This window comes from Pteropus medius, unplaced genomic scaffold, assembly GCF_902729225.1.
Source record: "Pteropus medius unplaced genomic scaffold, Ma_sr-lr_union100, whole genome shotgun sequence".
Taxonomy (NCBI): domain Eukaryota; kingdom Metazoa; phylum Chordata; class Mammalia; order Chiroptera; family Pteropodidae; genus Pteropus; species Pteropus medius.
The window spans coordinates 2079514-2102338 of NW_024350319.1; the positions used below are offsets into that span (position 1 = coordinate 2079514).

At 39.5% G+C, this 22825-nt stretch overlaps 1 protein-coding gene across 1 annotated transcript in view; it reads left to right on the plus strand.

The window, feature by feature from the left end:
• Positions 1–13640, plus strand: part of LOC120583187 (cAMP-specific 3',5'-cyclic phosphodiesterase 4B-like) — a 233238-nt gene extending 219598 nt beyond the window's left edge. The window contains exons 3-6 of the mRNA XM_039838508.1: positions 1158–1194; positions 1316–1386; positions 9158–9207; positions 13482–13640. Coding sequence (XP_039694442.1) covers positions 1158–1194; positions 1316–1386; positions 9158–9207; positions 13482–13540 — 217 coding nt within the window. The 3' untranslated portion in view covers positions 13541–13640. The remainder of the gene's footprint in view (positions 1–1157; positions 1195–1315; positions 1387–9157; positions 9208–13481) is intronic.
• The last annotated feature ends 9185 nt before the right edge of the window (positions 13641–22825 follow it).

Genomic DNA, 22825 nt, shown 5'->3' on the forward strand with positions numbered 1-22825 from the left:
TTGTAGTCACTGTACAAAGTAGAAGCACAGGAAATTTAGTAGATTAAATTGAAGGGGGACCTCTAGCTAAAGACAAAGTTAGAAAGGAAAATATTATATTAAATAAGACCCCCAAAGTAAAAGCCTGTGTTAGAGAAGAGACCTACATGGACATAAGTATTCAACTCTGGACCCTCAGGCCTCACACAGTTCCTGGTACCAGGCAGGTGCTTACTAACTATTGGTTGCATTCATGCAATTAACTAATAAGGTGCCGTATTTGTATGGCGATCATGAGGACAAAAAAGGTAGATCAGACAGTGAAGGAAGCTTATTGTCAGCTGACTTCTGTGCAGATGTTATGACTCACACTGTGATAGCAAATCGGCCTGATTTTGTGTCCTGCAGCTCAGGCCAGCGTGTCTTCTAATGGCTTTAATGGAGAGTTTGGTGCATGTGGGCTTAAGTAGATTTATCATCGAAGCATGTGCCAGAGAGAGAGTGCATTTCTAAAGACGCAATTTTGACTGTTCCTAAGTACATATTTATATAACACTAGGTACAGCTTCATCAGATCTTTGGGACAAAATGAGCAACAATGATATGGTAACAGTAGGTTCAATTCGTGTACTCCCATTAAAAGCTTTTCCCTGAGTACTTTAAGAAAAAAAGTTATATTAAAAACAAAAAGTAATGGGATTCCCAGACAGAAATCTGTGTTTAAATGGCATTAAGGCTGTGGTTCAAATCAACAAAAGCCAGGAAATCCAAAGTTAACGTTTATCCAGACTGTTAGGCCATTTTTTCCAACTCTGTGTGTGCCTGTGAGCAGCCCTCCCTTTGAAATTCCTGGCTCTGGCAACCCAAATCCGCAAGTTGCTTTGAATTACAGGACTCTGGGTCTGCTATTTGATGGGAATATACCCTAAGGATACATGCTTGCTTGCAAATGCTTTTATGTGTAGTCACTGTAAACCTAGGAGCCATGAACCTGGTTTTTTTTTCTTTCAAGTTCCTGAGATCCCCATTTATGCTTAAATCAGTCCTGCCTTATATCTAGGTAGAAGGATTTATATAACATTTCTGCTGCTAACACTGATAAAGTTTAATATTACAACTTATATGTCACATTTATCATTCAAATGCATTTTTAAATGTTTTTCTCTCTTTTTCACCAGACATGGCGATGACTTGATCGTAACGCCTTTTGCCCAGGTATGTGTCACACTGGCCCTGGCCCTCTCTCTCTCTCCATGGTTATGCTTCTTAAGGGTGGCCTTTGAACCTTCCCATTTGTCTCCTTTTGCTTCTAACCACTTGAAACATTTCCTTGTAGGTTCTCGCCAGCTTGCGAAGTGTGAGAAACAACTTCACTATACTGACAAACCTGCATGGAGCATCCAACAAGTAAGCATGGGCTTTTGGTGGAATTATGAATCCCTTCCATAAAGGCAAAACCACTGAACAGCATTTAAGAAAGATTAAATTAAATATATATATATACGCATATATTGCATGGAAATTTGCCATCTAATCTAAGTTAGGATACACAATAAAACTGGAAAATAGGATGGAGCACCATAGTATTTTAGAATTGGTAAGATGTTAGAAATTAGTCTGGATATTATTAATCTTAACACTTAGTAGGCATTAGGAGTTTGACAAATAAAAGAATGAGATGAGGGTTTTGTTGACTTTTATATTAACTACTTTGGTAAGTATAAATATTTATCAGGAATAACCATAAATTCTATTAAAATTCTTTTGGAATAGCTGTTAATGAATTCAGAGATTCAAATTTAAGATTAAAAGTACCAAAAAATTCAAGTCCAAGTTGCCTATTTTTTAATAATATATAAATAGGTTCATGCAATTTGGTAAATAAGTGTGGAATTATCTTCTCCTCTGCACCCAACTAAGTACATAACCTCAGTCATTTTAATTAACATTGTGGAACCTTGGTCTCTTCATGTGTAAAATGAAGAGTTTAAACTTGATGTTCCGGAAGTTACTTTCTCCTTCGAAATCATTTCAATCTGAGTCTAAATGTTATGCAGTTGACTACACGACGTTTTAAAAGATCATTGCAGGGCTCAGAAGGTCATAGAATCTGTGATCCTCTTATGGGACAGCTGGAGGAGATCTTTGAAACCATTGATTCAACCTCTTCGCTTTCCAGGAGAAACCCAGGCCCTCCGGACACTTGCTAACAACCACATTATAGGTTATAAACACACCAGGGCCAAATCCTAAATCTCCTAAGTTTTCCAGCCCGTGTTGGCTACAGAACACCCTGTCTCTCCAGTCTTTGTGAAATTATTCACTGACCCTCTATTTTGCTTTTATCCAAATTTTCGAGTGAAATTGTTAAAAATGGAAGTAAACTCTCCTTTGAAAGCTTACTTTCCTTTCACGGTTCTACAGCTTGTTACTGAGCCTCCTATGAGAGCTCTGCATGGCCCACTGCAGGCTCTCCCGTCATTGGTCTCTTCTCTAAACCACTGCCACCAGAGTGTTTTTACCACACGCTGTTTGATGGCTTCACTCTTTAGCATGAGGCCTTTCATTTGGCTCACTCTTGTCATTAAGATAGTTTAAATGCCTATGCTTCTCTCCTAAGGCACTTCATGATCCAACTTAAGTTTGCTTGATTGATAATCATTTGGGTTTATGTTTGATGCAATATACATGAGAGCTAGATGCTTTCCGAGCCTCTTTTGCAGTGGTACTCGTTTATTCATTTATTAGATAATTTACCCAACAAGTATTTATTTAGTACATACTATTTATCCACGCACATATGTATCTATTTAACAAATATTTCTTGAGTACCCACTTTGTACCAGGTACTGGTGGTAACATAGTGACTGAAACAGACAACTTCTCTGTCCTTTCTGGGCTTACATTTCAATAGGAAGTACCGAGACATATAGTGTTGAATAATCAGAGATCTCTGGCCACGTGGGATCAAATTTCAACACGTGATCTGGTTGCTCCCTGCATGTTCTAGTCTCCATCCCGATTATGGACTTACTGTTCTCTCTTCCTAAAATGTCTCTCTCCACCTGCCAGTGATTGCTTGACTAAATCCTGCTTGCCTTTTGTAACTCATCTCTCCTATCACCTTCCCCAGGATTCTTTCCCTGCCCTCACCAAGCCTGGCTGAGCCCCACTCAGTGGCCCCAGAGCACTCTGCAAACCTTAACCCACTTCTTATGGATTTCTGTCGACCACCAGGCAATGTGCGCCTTGAGTCCCCTTGAGAATTACATTTACTTTTTCTTGAATTAGCAAAATCCCTGACACCTAGTAAGAACTCCATAAATATTTATCATACATATGAATTTCCCAATAAATAATTATTGGAGAAAGACTACTAATTGTTTAGAAAATTACTTTCTCATATGTGATTCCTTCCCTTTCCCTACCTTTTTATAGAATATGACCACTGGGACCATACTTACTGGTTTTATAACTCAATTCTACCACTTGAGCAAATTAATTAACCTCTCTGCATCTCAGTTTCTCAATCACTAAAGTAGGGTTGTTCCGAGGATTAAGTAAGTTAATAGTTATTAGTTATAAGGCATTTATAGCAACATCTAGCACATAGTAGATGCTCAATAAATGAGAGCTATTACAATTGATAGTTACATTTCTCTCGCTGAATCCAGAAATAATATGGCACTTTGGGGTTTCACGTCAATTATCTCAGTTTCGATCACCGTAAATGATATATGTGACAGGTACTGTTGCCCCTACTCTATGGACAAGGAAATAAAGCTCAGGGATATTAAATGACTTGTACAAGAACATACCACTTCCAGTGAATAGCAGTCATACTTGAAACCTGGCATCCTGACTCTTATTGCAGTGCTTTTTCCATTCACTACTTTTGTTAAGTCTTCTGGCTTATGGGAAGAAGTTTCTGAAGGCTTTGAAACACGGAGTCATTTAGGAAGATCGTATGGACTAGATGAAGGTCAGAGAGCCTGACGACAGAGACATGAGCTATGAAAGTGTTTTTCAGGAATTAAAATATGAGGAGAGAAGAGCTGGACCGAGATGATGAAGACTGGAATTGGGGAGAATGAGATTAATAAGGACACTTTTCAAAGGCTTCTTAGCAATGCAGGCTCAAGATCACTATGTTTCATAGCTCCAGGGAGAAGTAGGGGGCAGTGGAGTAGACAGATGTTTCAGTTACTGGTTTGTTAGCACAGGACTTGGATGTTCTCTCTCTGTTAGTAGTATTGGGGGACATTCAGCCTAACTCTACTGATTAACAATCCATGTCAGCTGAAGCTACTTTCCTGAGAATCAGGTCATTGCATAGCCTTGAGTGTTTTGAGCCACATAAACCTTTGGGAATTGAGTACCCTCAGACCATAACTGCCATATTCAGAGCTGACCCGGAACCCATCATCACACTCTGGCTGAGGACCCCCCTTCTCAAATCATTGCCCTTTGTGTCATCTTTGGTCCAAACCAAACCACACCCACCAAACAGAATAGCTCTCCACCAGTAAGATAGTTGTATCTAATGACCTTTCTCAAATCCATACCCATATTTGTACAGAGCTGATCCTCTTACTGATTTCAAATACTTCCTTGAAACCAACACCAACCAGCAGAAGTTTGACGTGGGGCATCCACCACTAGAGCTTCCCCAAAGGGAGTCGAGGTTGCCTCAGTCCAGCCCAAGCTGAGAGCTGAATGATAGATTTCAGCTACAAATGGAGCAGCCTGGCAGGACCAGACTGGAAAGCTGGAAAACTGAAGGCACTCCATTCTATTTCTACATAAGCAATATCCTCAAATAGATACAGAAAACTGAAGACAAGATTATCTGCCAAGAATGGATCCACCATACTGAGAGCATTTTTCTCCCCACATATGTACTCATCTTAAGAGCTGAAACTGTGAGATTCATAGAACTCTGAAGTTTCTCTCTGGGATTTTTGACTTGGGTTCCAGGATGCCACTCCTTGCCTTGAATGTAACATTTAAGCAATAATTATGTCCTTGGAGTGGTTTTCATGAGACATCTGGATAGTGTGGTTTATGATATGAAAAGTAACTCCCACATAGAACTACACTTCTCATAAGTCAAGATTTCCTTTATCTTTTGGTTCTTTACTCCGCATAAAAGTGATCCATTGTCCACCTGAGCTTTACCACCCAAAGGGCGAAAATCTCAAAGTTCCCGTTGATGAGATTTCCTCACCCTTCCATGAAATGTTCCATTGAAGAAAGCTTGATTGGGCCTGTTATTTCTTGGCTTCAAATTAAAACTTATATTTCCTTTGTCTCAAGAGTTACTTTTGAAAATATGGCTTTCATTTAGAGCTGTTAATTTAGATAAGATTCCCTAAAGCTTTTACTGGCTTCAAAGAGACTGGTGGCAAAATTACAAGTATGAGTGAGAGTATCTGTCATTCAGCACTCTGATAACCAGGGAATAGAGCTGACAGCAAAGAAGTGTCCTCTGTCATTCACCTCTGTCATTCACTAACGTCACAGACATCAGGCAATCATATAACATCTCCGTATTAACATTCTTCCAGGACATAATTCAATCAACATGTATGCAATCTTGGAGAAAGAATTAATAACCACTTTTTTTTTTTCAGTGTATATCTGAAGTGTCTTTCATTGCTTTATGTACTTTGGCATGGAACTTAAATTAGCTGAGAATAATAAAATTTTGAACATTCAAAGTTAGAAAGAACCTAGCCAAATTTCCTCAGAATAAGTGAGGAAATATACTTAAAACTTCTCACACAGGACCTGGCACATTGTAAATTCACAGTAAATGTTAGTTGCTGCCTGCTCTCCCCAAGTGAGGAAGAAACTAAGAGGTTCAATGAATTGCCCAGGGCTATACAGTTGGAAGGGAGTCGGAGCCAGGATTAGGATTCCTGTCTCTTTATTCACAGTCCAGTTCTTTCTCCACTGGACACTATTCGGGGCTGGAAAGTATTTACTGCTGGGCCATATTATTCTCCCTATTAATATCGCTGTCTTCAGCAATCCAGGCATATAACTTCTTATGATTCTTCCATAAGTTAGGGACCATTGGAAACTGGGCAGCCAATGCCATTTTCTTCTGGCACTCACTGTTTTTTAGTTGGCATTCTCATGCCCTATAAGCCATAATGCAGCTTCCAGAAGTCATTTAAAATATTGAGTTCATTCATTTAAAGTGTATTCAGCCTCTTCTTTGTACCAGGTCTAAGTGATAAACCAAATAAACATGGTACTTGTCTTTCCAAAGCTTATACACACAGATATTTATCTGAATTAACACCTCTAAATAAAAGCTATATTTTCAAAATTATCTCCTGGGACAAGGGAATTTATGTAGCTTTTGTAATTTTCAAGAAGTCATTGAGAGAATTGGGTGTTATGAGTAGACATGCTATTGACAAAGTAGACATTTCCAGCATTTAGGGTCTCTTAGTTCAATGTCTCTTTTTACAAAAGCCTTCTTTGGAACTCAGGAAGACAAATGAAATAAAAGTATTAAAAACATATTATTAATCTGATGAATACATGATGGATACCTTTATCGTACCAAACATTTTACTGATTCCAAGGTTACATAGATGAACAATATTCAATTTTTGCTTAAAGTTCTTACAGATGAGTTGAGGAGACAGACAGGAAAGTGGGAATTGCAATCTAGCATGAGCAGTGCTGTGGTAGGGTGAGCACAGGGAAGTAGCACGAAGACAATACATGGGAGGGCAGGCTCTTCTGAGCATGCGATGCCTAAGCTGAGTCCTAGAGCATGTGAAAGAGTTTGCCATTTAAAGAGGAGGGGGAAAGTGTTCAGCTGAGCAAAACATATGCGAGGGCCCAGCAACATAAATATATGCTGTGTCTGAGGAACAGCCATTAGTATATAGAATGAAGACTCTGATGAAAAAAGGAAACCAGATAAAACAGTCACATGGTATTTGGCTCCTCAAATCATTTTCACATCAATGGTTCTTTCAATCAATTGTTCGCCAGTATTGATGGAGTTCCTACTGTTTGCAAGGCAAATTGGTGGGTCCTGAAGAGGTTATATGGAAAGTGTTCGGAACAGGATCCTGCCATCAATGGGCCACAGATTAGTGGTCAGGATAATATGTGTCCATATGAGTTTAACATGAGGAAATAGCCCTAAAGTACAAAGAAAGCCCCATGGGAGATTAGAGGGAAGATCATTTTTAGCCAAAAGGATGATATTCTTAGGAGATGGCATTTGACCTCTGAAAGTAAAATTCTGATAGCAGCAATTCCCATGTATGTCCCCCCGACACACACACACACACACCCACCATATATCCAAGCAATTCTTCATTATACCAGCTATTCAACTCAATTCTGACACTATTTACATGTGTCAGCATCAGATCCCACAGTTTAGGGTTCAGTCCTATAAGACTCCCCTTCTGCCCCACTTCAGATGCCAATCACAAGTCCAGGTGGTCACCTGTGCTTCTGACTCTAGATTAGAGGTTTGGAGGACTCCTTCCTTGGGGTCAATTAATTTACTAGAGCAGCTCATAGAACTCAAAGTATTTTACTTACTAGGTTGCTGGTTTATTATGAAAGGCTATATAGCTCAGGAATAGCCAGATGGAATTGATGTGTGGGACAAGGTATTTGGAAAGGAGCAAAGAGCTTCCCTGCCCTCTGAGCATGCCACTCTCCCAGAATTTCCATGTATTCATTAACCCAGACCCTTTGGGTTTTATGAAGGCTTCGTTATAAAGCCACGATTGATGAAATCATTGACCATTGATGATTGAACTCAATCTCCAGTCCCTCTCCCTTCCCCTGAGGTCCTGGGTGAGGCTGAAAGTTCTAACCCTCTAATCACAAGATTGGTTTCCTGGAAACCAGCCCCAGGGATTTTTCCAAAATCACCTCATTAACATAACAAAAGACACCTTGATCATTCTCCTCACCTTGGAAATTCCAGGGGTTTTAGCAGCTTTTTGCTGGGAACAGGAGGAAGACCAAGTATATACTTCGTATAAATCACAGAAGGGTAGATGATATTTAGATGTGTAGATTTGTGCAGGGAGAGCTTCCTCTCAGTAGAATGGCCTGAGCAGTGTCAGGAAAGGAATAGCACTTGTTCAAGAAAAAATCTCCTCCTTTCCTCCCTCCTTCCTTCCTCCCTCCCTTCCTCCTCCCTTCCTTCACTATACCAGTGGTTCTGAAAATGTGGCCCCAGACCTGCAGCATCAACACCAGCTGGGTACCAGATAGAAATGCAAACTCTCAAGCCCACCCCAGGCTGACTGAACCAGAAACCCTGGGAGCAGGTCCAGCTATGTGCTTTAACAAGCCTCCAGGTGATTCCTATGTACTCTAAAGCTTGAAGGCTACTGCTCTGTACTATTTCTGGGATGTTCTCCAGCAATGCTCTGAGAATCCAGGAGAATCAGCTCTGCAAAGCATGAGAAGGATGGTGAGAGCAGCAAGATTGGGGGTGGGGTGTGGGGAGAGAGAAAGAAGAACAACAAGAAAGAAAAGAAGGAGAAGATCCATCCAGTATTCATAGAGCGTGGGTTTGTTGGCTTGTTTCATTTGAATCTTGACATCAGCAGGTTTGTTGTGGTGTAGAATAGTGCCCAGTTCCTCTATGAAAAGACTATTACATAAATTGAGCAACCTGGATTACTGTTCCTAGAGGCTGTGTGACCTTTGGCAAGTGACTTTACCTCTCTGGGTCTCAGTTTTCTGAGGTACAAAAATGAGAAGCATGGACTGATTGGTCTCTCAGGACTCCTCTGGCTGTAACTTTCTACAGCACTACCCAAAGGAGCTGGGATTCACTCTTAACATTTGATGTCATTCCTGAGCAAGGATATCCTCTTCTAAGGGCCTCCTGGAACAGGGAAACCTGGAACAGAGGGGCTGGTTAGGAACCTGGAGTAAACAACTTCCTTCCTGGAGTATTAGAGCAGCCAAGAGACTGTGATAGGGAAATTCCAGGCCATCTGGATGTGAGAGAATTGCAGTCATCTACCCATGTTACAGGAGCCTGCCTTCCGGCGATAGCATTATGTCACTTGATAGCTCACTGTGACCTGGAAAACTCCTCAGTAATCATGGGGATGCAGGGAGAGGATATTCATACAAAGACTCAGGCCTTCTTTTCTCTCTGTCTCCACAGGAGATCCCCAGCTGCTAGCCAGCCTCCTGTCTCCAGAGTCAACCTGCAAGGTAAGCCGTGTCACGGCCTATCTCCATGTTTCAAAATAATATGCCTTTTATTCAGAAGTTTTAAAAAAATAATAGCATTTGTTTGCACACCGCGGCCCTCAAAAGTATGTCTCTGGGTGACTTTTTTCAAAGGCATACTGGAGCTTTACTTCATTCCATGTGAAACCAAGTGAAAAGCAGTATTAAATGATTCTCTCGTCACACACACGCACAGGCTTTCCGAATGCGATGGATGAGTGGTAACGGTGCTTCCCAGAAAAGGAGCAGGGGGCAGAGCTGTGTCGATAGTGCAACTTGACCTCAACTTGCTGGCCCCAGTGAACTGCAAGAGGGCTAACCTCAAAGGCCCCAAGGTGCCCCCCCATTGGCCTAGGGCCTCACCAGCTATGTTGGTGGTTTTCCTCTCAACGTCAGCTATAGATCCCACTTGAATGTACATCCTTTCCAGGTGTGAAACCAAAGGCTCTTTCCAGGTCACAAATCATTTCTTTCTGAGGTTATCCAATTTTGTTTCTCAAAGATGTTTTAAAGAAACCTAACCTCCTATCTTTCAGTACTATGCCTATACTTTTCATATGGAGTTGAGAGGTGTGTATGGAGCAGAAGGGCCACCTTGAAGGAACAATGTGTGGATGTGTTGAACATAAATTCTTCTTGACATAAGATACAACCAGTTAGATTACGTTTTTAAAAGTGCAAAATGGAGTTTTTCCTCTTGACCCTGACCTCACTAGTGTAGCAGTGGTCTTGAGTAAAACCACGGGAGAAACTAGTAAGATGAACTCAGAGGGAGATCACCTAACATCTAACGTTGCCTCCTACATGTCTGTGTTTCCAGCAGAGCTATTCCCTTTGCTGTATATCATGATCTTCCTTGCTCGGAGGTTGTGTTTTCTTGCTGGTATCGTGGTCATAAGTATAATGGAAATAATTAAAAAGCCCAACTCTTAAAAGAAGGGAACAAAGGCAGTAAGTTCCATTGACGTGTCGACTTCTGAAGTATTTGTGATACATGCTTTAAAAAAAATTTTATGAAAAATAAATTGATATCAGCAATAAAAATTAAAGGAAGAGATTAAGTAAAGGTGAGTTTACCCCTAAAGCCCCTGATATGAAATAGAATAAAATAGTACTGTACCCATTGACTTCAAAAACCTGGAGTGCTGATGTACTGTTTCCTTTAGAAGTTTATAAAAAGAAACTAGATAGAGTGTTTTAACATAAAACTGATGTTACATACTTGGAGATGAAGGGAGGTGGTTTTGAAACTACTATCATTTCATCATACTGGCCTACCAGTAAGACGCCTTTGTTTACATTTCAGTTAACCAAATTTATTAAGATGCACCCTAAATTCGAATCAATTTGAATATCGAAACTCTGTTTTCTTTCTCTTGTAATAAATACTGAAAATATTAGGAAAAATGTGATATTTATGCTTCTATAAATTAGCTCATTAACCAAAGATGCTATTGGAAAGATCATTTTGTGATTATTGGCACAGTAACTACAGCTTGGCAACTAGAGTCTTTTGCTAAATTCTTTTAAAACAATGGAGCAAAGAAATGACAATACCACTTAGGCAATTTGTTTTTGTCTGCCTTTGTGGCAAACTACAAAAATCCTGGCTTTTCATTGAGAAGAGAATGTAGTGAACCAATTATTACGTAATTATAGGTTTCAAAATCTTAACGCTTAACGCTTAACCACGGTCAAAAAAGGAAGGAGGACACACACATCCTGTGTTTTGTTCTTATTATCAGCTTCAATAAGTCAGGCAGATTTTTCCTGTTATTTTAATATTTATCAGCGTATGACAAAGAGATATGTTTAAACAGAGACTTTAAAGGGGAATGAAAAATAAGTGGCTCAGAGCAAACAGAATTGAAAGCTAGAGTGCTGCTTTAAAAGGTGCTTTTTCATGATAGTAAGATTAGGTTTTCATTTATCAGCACTGAAGTTGAACTTGTGTATTTGAATTGACATCTAAGATAAAAGATACAAGAAACCTACAATAATTTACACAGATTTAGCAATAATCCAGTTTGTTAGGAAAGCCTGACTTAGTGAACTGTATTCTTGTATAAAGTAAGTTTCAGAGAGAGAGAGAAAGAGACAAAGTGAGAAGGCAATTCTTTTTAAAAGGCTTTTAAAAATGCATCTAAATGAAGGCAATGTAATTCATTTTAAAGCTAATTGTCAGAAACCATGATTAAATTGGCACATTTGCTCTTACAAATTTATCATTAACTGGAATAATTCATGGGGGAAATCAAAGCAAATTTCTCAGTCTGCAGTACCTTTCTTCTCACTGTTTAACCAAAATTATTCCTTTTAGCTCTCAGGGTACAACACAGATTTTTTTCCTCTGCAAAGACATACTGATTTTTTAGAAAATCAGTGTAATTGCTCTTTTTTCTTTTTATGCTATGACATCAATTCCATTCCAAATTATACTGTCATTCATGATTTACATGTCTCCTCCACTGGACCTCCTTGAAGGCAGTACCTAACTTCATCTCTTTATCATTCAAAATTTTTTAGCATAGTAATTTTCACATAGTAGAAGGACAGTAAATGTTGACTTGACCAGGAGAATCACATAAAGTTTGGGGACTTTATCTTAAGGAAAATGCTCATAAATTAAAATTTTATGTGAGTTGTTATTTTTATCTCTATGGCTATGAAAAATATTCAGTTCTGCTTTTTTACTATTAAATGTCAGTATTGCATTAAATTAAAAGAGACTTGAAACACACTCTATAACTGCTTAAATATATTAGCGTGGTCATATGGGTTTTAAACAAAAAGAGTTAAATCTGAAAAGTTGGCATTTTTCCACTTTGAATAGGAAAGCCAGACTGAAGCGTTAGAGAATTTAAAACTCAAGTAAGTAGAGCAAAGCAGAAATGGCATGCTCTCAAGTTAAGGAGAAAAATGCAGAAATCCTGCTGGTGGCTGTTGAAAACGCTAATGCTGTAGAGTTCAATGAGCATCTCAATTTTTATCACATTTTGCCTTTTCACAAGCATGGATTACAAGTCTTCTCTACATTATGCTTAAGGAATAGAACAGAAAGGGGTGGTAGGGGGCAGAGGGGAGAACAGGAGAAAGAAACTCCAAAATGAGGCAGCAACTTGAGTTCTGTCATCTATACACATTCAAAATGGAAAATTGAAGTAATTCTCAGGATGTCAGCCCCCAAAACTATTTTCAACAGAAAAAAAAAATCAGATAATTGAAAAACAAATCAATGTGAGTGTGTGTGTCTGTGTGTGTGTGTACATGAATGAGAGTGTGAGAGTGTGTGATATATACAATTATCCTACACATACACATATATGCATGTGTATGTGTAGGATAATTGTCACATTTTGGATTTCCATTTTCCATCCTATCTATCCCTTGCTTTTACATGCATTTCAGTAGTGATTACAGAGATGTCATGAATGTGAGAATTTACTGAAAGGGTAAATTATCAAGTGTTCACTGCCTTTACAAAATGTTTCTTTACAAAAGGGTTCTTTTAACGGCCAGCACCTCTGATTCATATAAATGTGACTTGATTTGTAATAATATGTGTCATATACATAACCTTTAGCTGCCAAATTGATATGTAGGGTTGGATGTTCTACACTAATTTTCTTATTTCAAAATTTACCAATAATTGTATTGAGCAAGAGCACCACCAATGTGACAGATTAGATGTAATGAAGAACAACACCCAAGTCCATGGGTCATCGAGAATGACAGCAAACCACGTCAAAAAGATGACTAGAGAATTGCTTTGAGGGCTTCAGGCCAGATTGCTGCAGACCTGAAGTCTCTACCAGCCTCAATATCTGCAGCCTTGGTTGATGGTGGTTTTCAACACCGGTCCTAGATGTATTTCAAGAAAGGCCTGTGCACAGAGAAATAGGATAATATAGGGCTTTCCAGCATGTCTGAAATAGGTTGGCTTAAGTGAGGAACAGACTTAATTAATTTTTTTCAGTGCTCATGGGAATCCATTTCTTCTATTATGTGTCCAGGCCATTCTGGAGAGGAAATGACTCTGATAAAACAGAAGAAGAGGCTTTCTCCTAAGAAACCTGTTTCTCAGTATGAATTCCTCCCATATTTTTACTTTAATTATGAATATTCCCCTGGAGGTTCACGGAGGTGTGCCAGATGCAGGGTCTGTTCGAGAAATAGACAAGGAGCTCAGTGACTTATCTTGGATTCTAAGAAATTCAGAGAGTCATGACATTGATTCAGTTCTCTTTCTTTGCCAGAACTACCAGGGCCTAGGATGAGAGATGAGCTGTGTGTGCACAAGCAAAGGACTCTCTGAGAACCACTACAATGGCCTGAGAGCCAAGCCGTGTTAGATGGCTGGAAACGAAGCCTGGCATAAGCTGAACGTTTGCTTGGTTTCCACATTAAGCAAGAACTGTCAGGCAGGACTGCAACATTTGTAGACAAATACAAATAAAATCAATTTTGTTACAAAAAGCTGTGACCACTCATGATAAAGAAGATATTGGAGGAAATTTTTAAAAAATAAGAAGAGGAAGGCAAAAGAAAAAGAAAGGAAAATATAAAAAAACTAGAAATATCAGATTATTTTTTCATCAATGTTCTCAATGTCATGTGGCCTGAATTATTAGTATAATTGAGTGTTTAAGCAATTTATGTACAAAACTATAGGGAAAATGCACTAGAAAAGCCCCTAACTACTAATTATTCTCTTACTACTATTAATTAATTATTCTCAGTAATCCTGAGAATAATTCCCCAGATGGTTGTTTCATAAGAATTGCTTTTGTCTAAAATAGCCTTCTATGAAAGTTTACTCCAGAGCATCAACACTGAGTTATTTATATTGATTTGCAATTATTTCATATATGTCTGAAATTAAGTATAGGTAGTTGCAGAAACATTGACAAGTCAGCTAAAGTGAAAATAGTTAAAACGTTAACCTCTAGCAAACATTGCCAAAAATAAAGTCCTGCTTGTTGACGTCTATTTTACCAGTTCAGAATTAATTTCTAAATTTAGTGTGAATGTTTCTTTGTGTTAAATAAAACCGATGAGACCTGAAGCATCTAATCTCCCACTTGCTGCCTAAGGAGTTGAGTTCGTTCCGTGTTAAATCCACTTCATGTTTTTGTTCTGCTGAGAAACACCATCTACCCACTCCCCCCTTGAAAGTTGGAATCATGCATGTTAGTAAGTATTTCAGTTATGCTATTGACGTCAATGGAGTCATTAAATAGATTGCTGGCCCTCCCAGAGGCAAATCACTGCCAGGGACCTAGATACAGACACGTTTTTTACAAAGACAACCATCAGGTTTTGCTATAGCAGTAAGCCAGAGAAAAGGAAAAGTTTATACTGTAGCAGACCTATCTCCAAACAGTTTCTTTCTTTTGCATTTCAGTTCCGGCCTTTCTTTCTCTTTGGTTAAAGTAGGCTCAGGCAGATGCCCAGATATAGTTGCCTTGCCGTTTTGTGTGCAAAAGCATCTCCTGTAATTGAGACCATGAAGGGTGACACCTTTAGCTGTACACAGCCCATTTGATGTTTATTTGGTGCCATAAACTGTCTAAACAAATCACTATTGTCTGCAAATAAGGCTATGTTTGATATATAGTTCCTTGAATAAACAATTTCTTACACACACACACACACACACACACACAAACACACACGCACACAATTTTATCCTTGCTGCTGCCTCTGTGTGGCTTGTAGCTGCAGCCTCTCATCTATGAATTAACCTTTATGCAGCCTGCTCTGTGCTAAGGCACCATGGCTCTGAAGCAAGGGCTGGGGGAGGAGCCTGGGAAGAAAGATTCACTTCTCTCAGCCGCCTCATCTGCAAAGCTCTCACAGAAGGCAGGAGGCTGCCCACGTGCCTGTGTCCTCCCAAACCCCAGCTGCTGCCTGCCTCAAGCCTGGTCATGCAGCTCCCAGGCGTGTCAGAGAGAGTCTTCAGGGAACATCTGTCTCTTTCTGGATATTCTTGACAGCTCTGTTTACCTGGACAACCCCAGGACTCAGAGCCAGAGATCCACCTCACACCTGGACTCTTCTACTTCCCAGGCTCGTAGTTGGGGAGCCATCTTGGACAGGCAGCTTTCTTCAAAATCTTGTTGGCAAACTACCATATTGGCTTTAGCATTTTTCTCCATTTCCAACCCCTATTCTTTGACTCTTCGCACTCCCCCACTTCCACATCAGTAAATATATACAGAAGTGCCAGATACCCGACCCCTTCAGTAACCCCTTTTTTTCAGCTAGAGGCTGACATCTATCCTCCCCTTCACCATTGCTCCTTATCCCATATTCCTGGCTTTGAATAGTTGCTTCACCATCTACCTTTTTATCTCTCTCTCTTCACCTCCCGCAGGCAATTATTGTAATTATGATTTATGTCATTTTCTTAATTGACTATCCTTTGCCTTCAGGTTAAGATCCCCACTTCTCACCAGATATGCAAAGTCTTCTAGAATTTTGCTCCTAATTCTTTCTTTGTCCTCATCTTCCACTTTACCCCCTGTTCCCATGCACAGCTGATGACTGAGGTGCACTGAACATACTGTCCCTCAAATGTGCCAGGCTCTTTTTGCTTTCCTGCCTTTGTGCATGCTGTTCCTACTGCCTGGGCTTCTCTCTTCCGAAAATAACATTCACCTATTCCGCTCAGGGGTTTTCTTACATTGTCACTGTGAGCAAGTTCTTTATACTCACTGATTTTTGGATTCTGGAGTCAGGATTAAACTAAATATATAGTCTCAATCTAGGGTCTGATATATAGTGTATGCTTAGTAAATACTAGTTCCTTGACCCGTCTCCATCTGGAAAGTGCATTTTTTATCCTTCAAGACTTAGCGTGGATGCCGTCTTCTGGATGTGCTCCCCACAACCATCCAAAATTACTCTCGATTATTATCTTGATTATTATTTCAAAATCTCAATTATTGTACTTGCCATATTATCCTATAATTATTCATTGAATTTTCTCCCTTTGTAAACTAAGAATGTCCCAAGTTCAAGTACTAATCTTCTTTTTTTTTTTTTCATTTATCTCTAATTTATAGCATGTGACCTGGAACATAGCAGATGCTTAATAAATGTTTATGGAATGAACAAATACAAATGAACATATGCTCAAGCCTGAATCAGAAAGGACTGGGAAGGAGCTGAGGCTCATATTAGGCGTTTTTTTCAGGCTTGTCTAAGTATCTTCTAGCTCTCAGGCATGTGTACAATGCTGATATCCCTGGCTAACCTTGACTACATGTGACTTTTCTTCACTTGAAGGGAACTCTTTATTATCCATTACTTCAGGAAGAAGTGGCAGTGTTAAAAGAAATGAATAAAGGAAAATGACTAAACGTAACTAGTTTATCACCCTATCTTACGCTCTTAGTGCGTAGCAGAGTGCCAGGCGCACAGTTGGTCTTCAATTATCATCTCGAATTAAATTGGGCTGGGAATCCTGGGTAGGCAAATTACTTCTCTGAGACTTAGTTTTCTTATCTGGAAAGTGGGCATTTTAACAGTTTGTCTCAAAAGATTGCTGTGAGGACTAAATGAGAAAAGTTATGGATGTAGTGGTTAAGAGTGAAGTCTCTGGAGCCAGGATGCCTCTCAAATCCCAGCTCTACCACTATGTGACTTTAGGACAAATTACTTAACGACTCCATGTCTCAATTACATCATCTCCAAAACTGGGATAGAAATCATACATACCTTGTATGTTGGTTGTAGGGATTAAATATGTAAACTTATATTAAGCACTTAGAATGGCTCCTGACACTTAGAAAATGTCATTATTAGTATTGGTATTGTGTATACGACATGCTTCCCATAGCACCCAGCACATAGCAGGTGGTCAGTGTGTGATAGCTAAGAGCCTGCTGGTATCAGAAGGGAACCAAAACAGAAAGCCTTGTTGAGATCTGTTTAAAAGTTTCCAATCTACTTCCCTTCTATAGTAATACAAAGTAGAAGGCAATCTTTCTTTGAATTTTAAGATTCTTTTCCCAGGAAACCATAAAGATCTGGTTATATAAAAATAGATTTAGAGCTGAAGGTAGGATTCTCCCAGACATACAGAAAAACTAAAGGAGCTGGAGAGAGAGAATGGAGCTGATAGTAAATGTAGAGGGACAGACACTATGCAAGCATGATTCCTTCTCTTAAAAACAGAGTGCAAAGAAGAACACTCTATTAGGACTCTGATAAATTAGATCTGAGTGAACCGAGGGTTTTCTTTTGCATAAGCCTGAGAGGACTTCACTTTGTGAGATAGAATAATTACAGCTATACAACTCATTACAGTTGTATTTAAATATAATGTGTAGGTTTTGGCACATACCTGCACAAGCACAGGTTTTTCAACTCAGGAAGTTCAGTGGAGAGTAGCAGCAGAAGCTGGCAATCTTTCCTTCAGAGAGAAGACAAAACCTACTACCAGCAGAGTCCAGCCTGGGGGAGGCCTTTGACTCCTTTTGGAAATACTCTTATGCTCTCTCTCAATTATTTCTGGGAAGAGAAGCCACCCTCATTTCCAGCTACCCCCTTCTCTCTTTATTGGGAAGGAGGTCAGGGTTGGCCTAGAGTAGAATGAATATGATGTTGGGAGGTGAAGGAGGAAGGAAGAGGACCATTTAAGTTCCCTTTTCTGCCTCCTGCATCCCCAAGACTGTGTGGTCCTGGGGGCAGGGTGAATTCTGCTTGCTTGCTTCTCATCAACCTCTGGCCAGCACATTATGGAGTTGCCTCCAAAGCTGTTCTCAGAAGCCCGGAGCATTTCAGGGAACAGCCTTTCACCCAAGAGAAGAGAAACAAAGCAGGGACTGTCCCCTGAAATAGAGAACAGGCAACAGAACTCACTGGATTTTTTTCTTAGTTTATTGTCTTGACTTACTCCCAGCCAGAGCTGTTGACAAGTACCAAAAATGACCCCTCAGGGTTTTGTGTACCCTCCTACCTCATCTTTAGCTGTGTCCACAGAGTGAGCTGGGGCCATGGCGATTATCCAGTTCATTTGATCCATGGAGACAGTCAGGTTAGATAATGCAGTCTTTGCCCCTGCCCTTCAGTTACACTTTGTGCTTCACATTTCTAGGGTCTCGTCTAGTCTGGCTAGTACTGCTTATCTAGTAAACTAGATAATTTCCAAAGCTCCATACACCTGGCTCTGATTGCATAAGGGGAAAGGAGCTAGCAGTTCTTCAACTGTTATGTGTCAGGCACTCACCTAAGCCCTCTGTAAACATTATCTCACCTAATTCTCCCAACTAAACTGTTTTTCAAATATTATTGTCCCTATTTCACAGATTTAGAAAAGGAGGCTCAGGGAATATGTGGGGCTTACTCAAGACCACACAGTCAGTAAGTGATAGAGTCAGAACTGAAACTTAGATGTGTACTTCTTGAAAACCCATGCTCTTTCCTCTAGTCTGGACCACGCTCTCCCTGCCTCCACCTCACTCTAACCCCCGGATATTATAACTAACGGGAAAGGAGGATGGAGAGAATTTCACAATAGGAGAGCAAGCAAAGGTACTAAATTTTCTACAGCCCAAATAATTACTAGATAATAGAAAGTTTCTTTTAATTCCTTTGTCATCTATTCATTTGATTGTAAGTAGTAAAATATATATATATATATATGTATCGAGAGAACTATGTCTCATACATATTCATTAGTTATTTATTCATTTATTCAATAAGCATTTATTAAACGTCTACTCCACATGAAATGCTGTGTTAGACGCTGGGGATACAGTGATAAAGAGAATGAATTCAGACCCTAACCCCATGGAGCTTACGGCCCACGAAATATTAAATGAATAAATACACGATTTTACATTTGATCACTGTAAAAAGTACAGAATGCTATAATGTCGCCTCATCTTTTCACCTGTAAAAATGAGAATAATGTGGATTCTCTGGGCCTTGGTTTCCTCATATGTGCAATGGGGTGATAATAGGACCTTTCTCATAGAATGTATGTAAAGTGTGCAATGGCTGGCACACCGAAAGCACTAAATAAATGTTAACTGTTTTTAATGTATTGTAACTGTTTTCTTGATTGCTTACACCATTAGACTGTATGCTCAGTGCCTGGCACAGAGCAGGTGCTCAAAAATTATGTTTGAAAAAAGAATGAACAAAAGAGAGGTAGTAAAACAAATTTCCAAGTAAAAGGAGAGTAAGACTGTGCTGTCTTATCCACGGAGAAATGGACTTCCTTAGTCAGGGGTAGATTCTGATAAGGAGGAATTTGCCTTGCAGAGAGTGAAACTGAGTGACTTTGCAACTGCCCCAATGCTGCAGGGTGGGGAACTTGAAACAATGTCCATGAAGCAAACATTTGTTTCAAAATCCATGATACCAACCTGGATCGCCATCTGCGCAAAAAGGAAATTGGGATTACAAAAGAGCTGTTTCATCCTCTTAGTCTATGTGACTATCTCTCTGGAAGGCAAAGTCTAAACCTCTGGAGCTCTCCATTTGCTGGCTCTGAAAGGACAGTCCCATCAAAAGAGCCAGTCATCCTACTAAGCACGTAACACCGTGACTTCCTTTTCATCCCTGCATTGCTCGCAGAGGCTCAGTTCTGTGAAATTAACTCACACCTTACATGTGATGCACAGGCCCTGGGAGAAGCTTTCCATGTCTTCGTGCAGCTGAGAAGACTTAGGTTCTCAGTAGCAATAGCTTCTTTACACATTCCTGACAAACAATGAATCCTTGGGCTCGTTAAATGTCCACTGATGGTAGATGTTAACCACATTTACAAAATACTTTCACAGCAACACCTAGATCAATGTTGAGTAAAGAGCTGGGTATTAACAACCTAGCCAAGTTGACATATAAAACTAATCACCAACCAACAAACTGAAAACCCTGTTTTGGGAATCAGACCAGAATTATGTCCCACTCTATTACAAATAAAATATGTAAGATTCAAGATAATAAAAATTTTTATATTCCTTCTGACTAATTGAGACCTTACTTCAAAACATGGTAAAAATAATCATTCCTCTCAGCTCCCAGAATTGTTTTGAAAACTATTATCGTAGTTTGAAAGACCAGAAGGACACAGTTTTTACTGTGAACACTGACAGCACACCTCCTAAATGTTGGTGACACCACAAATACATCATCATTCATCTTATCATTCTTTCTACTGAGTTGCCATGAGAGAAAAAAGAAAATCTTGAGTTTCAGCTTTATAAAAATGCCGGTCATTTTGTGCTGCATGTCTGGAGACTTCAACCAATGACCTTAAATTCAATTAGGAGGAAGATCTCAAAAAGAGGTTAATTTTTGACCTGAAATACCTCATTGGGGGTGGGGGGTTAGAGTGAGGTGGGAATCTTCTTTATATATATTACTTATTTCCACAGAATGGGGTTCAAAATATTCATATCCTCTTAAACAATTTGGAAATTCGAATACCAACCGGATTCACTAAGTCATCCTCAAGAGTCTTTCCTTCTTGAACTTGAATTTTAAAACCTTCTTATCTCTATTTTCCCTCTGATTCTTGTGTTGCTGTTACTGAGAAAGGATTTATTCAGAGATGAGGCCTCCAACCCCTTTGCACAGCACATTTACAAACAGGCAAACCTTCACACCCTGTTCATAGCCTTGTGTTCACCATAGTTCCAAGCTTCTGCTATCACCTTTATATTCTTGCTTCTCAGTAACATTCCAGGGCAGTCTAACCCAAAGATGCCTGGCTCCTGTAACCACCTCCAGCCTGGGATATCTTAGACCTATGACCCTGCCTTCAAGGTGTACTTTCTAACTCACCCTCATTTATCTTTTGATAAAGAATTGCTCTCAGCAAATTACTAAACTGAATGTACCCTTGATACTTTCTGGAGTCTAAGGAATTAGCATCTCACCATGCTCTTTCCCCCCATATCTTAGGATTTCTTCAGGTCTTGAGTAACTTGTTTAACTCAAGTTGCAGAAACACTTATCTCTACCTCCTCTTTTTTCCGCAGCAGTGGAATGTACTTCCATTTCTTAATTTTGCTGATGGGCTAACTTGCTATGTCCCATTCCTCAAGTGTCTGTGGAAGGAATTCATTTCATTTGTTAGCAGGGAATAGTGTTAGGGAAACATTCCCTTTCCATGCTCTGTGCTGCCAGGGCAGAGAGCAATGGCAGGTTACAATGGGTGGAATTCATAGGAGAGAAGATGCTTGCCTCAGTGAGCTATTTAACCCCTTAAAGCTATGGCAGGAAATGGAATGGGTTTTCCTGGGGAGCAGTTCATTGTGCATTTTCTGGCTAGACAAGCACTTGTCTCGACAAACGTAGAAAGTTTAATATGGGATTCTGTCATTTAGAGGAAGGGTGGACTCAGTCGATTATGAGATTTTTTTCCTGCATTATGAGTGTATATGCTAGAACGGTGGTTTGATAAATCAATGTCAACTCTACACTGTCCCCAAAGTGTTTTCTTTGTTTCCAAAGAGTTAACTATAGAGCATTTATTTCAACTACAAGGCATGGGGGAGAAGTGTTAACATAATACTAAAACTCTGCTAAGTACCAGATTTGCTATTAGGAACTACAGTGAGATTTTTTTTTGTCAGTAAAACCCTTTATGAAGTCAATATTATTATCTCATTTTTTTTTTAAACCAATGAAACCATACCTCAATAAGGACGAGTAGTAGTATAAAGACATTCAGCTAGTAAATAACAGAGGTAGGATTTGAACACTAGCTTATTTGGCTCCAAAGCCTATATACTTGGCAGTAGCCTCCTTATGCTATCAGGTAAGTACAAGTTCTGCAGATGATACCCACACAGATATCTGTCTTTAAGGTACATTTACCCTTGGCATGATGTTTATATCTGCTGCTTTAACCACACTCAGCTTTCTCTGGATAATACCCTCATGGGCTTCATTTAATCTGTTCTTTTCTACAGATTCTAGAACTAGAGAGGATTTAAAAGAAAATGTGCTTCAAACCATTGTCTTCCCTCAGGGAAATAATCAAGCCAACAGGGAGGTCATAGTGGTGTCTTCCTCTCTTAGAGGAACAAGTCCCCTTCACTGAAAGGTAGTTCTTTCAGGTATTGAGCAGGGCAAGGTGAAAAGAGAGAATTTTTAGGATACAGCAGAGCAGAAAGAGACTTATCTCCCAAACATTACTCACTGCTTAAAAGATATCCTTAGCCTCTGACATCACAAGGAGAGTTAGATTTCAGATCTATAGTGAAACTGGGGCGGGCCTCACTTGAACACAAGGAGACAACTGTCCAATTCTAGGCTTGCTCTGGAAAGTCCCGTTTGAATAATTTGCTTCTTATTTTTTTTGTTCAACTTATCTACCTCAAATGAAACTCTGTGACTAAAGCGAAAGAGCAGTGAGCTGGAACTCAGGAAACTAAATTTTAGTACCAGTACCAACCAGGTGTGTGACCTGAGGTAAATCTTTTAACTTCATACTTAGTTATCTTTATTTTTAATTATTTTGAGACTTTGAGTCTAGAATCCAATCTCACGGAGACTTCAAACATCCAAAATGGCTCCTGGCCCAGAAATGGTGGTGTGTGGGTATTGAGATGGATAATTTTTTGTCAGAGAAGAA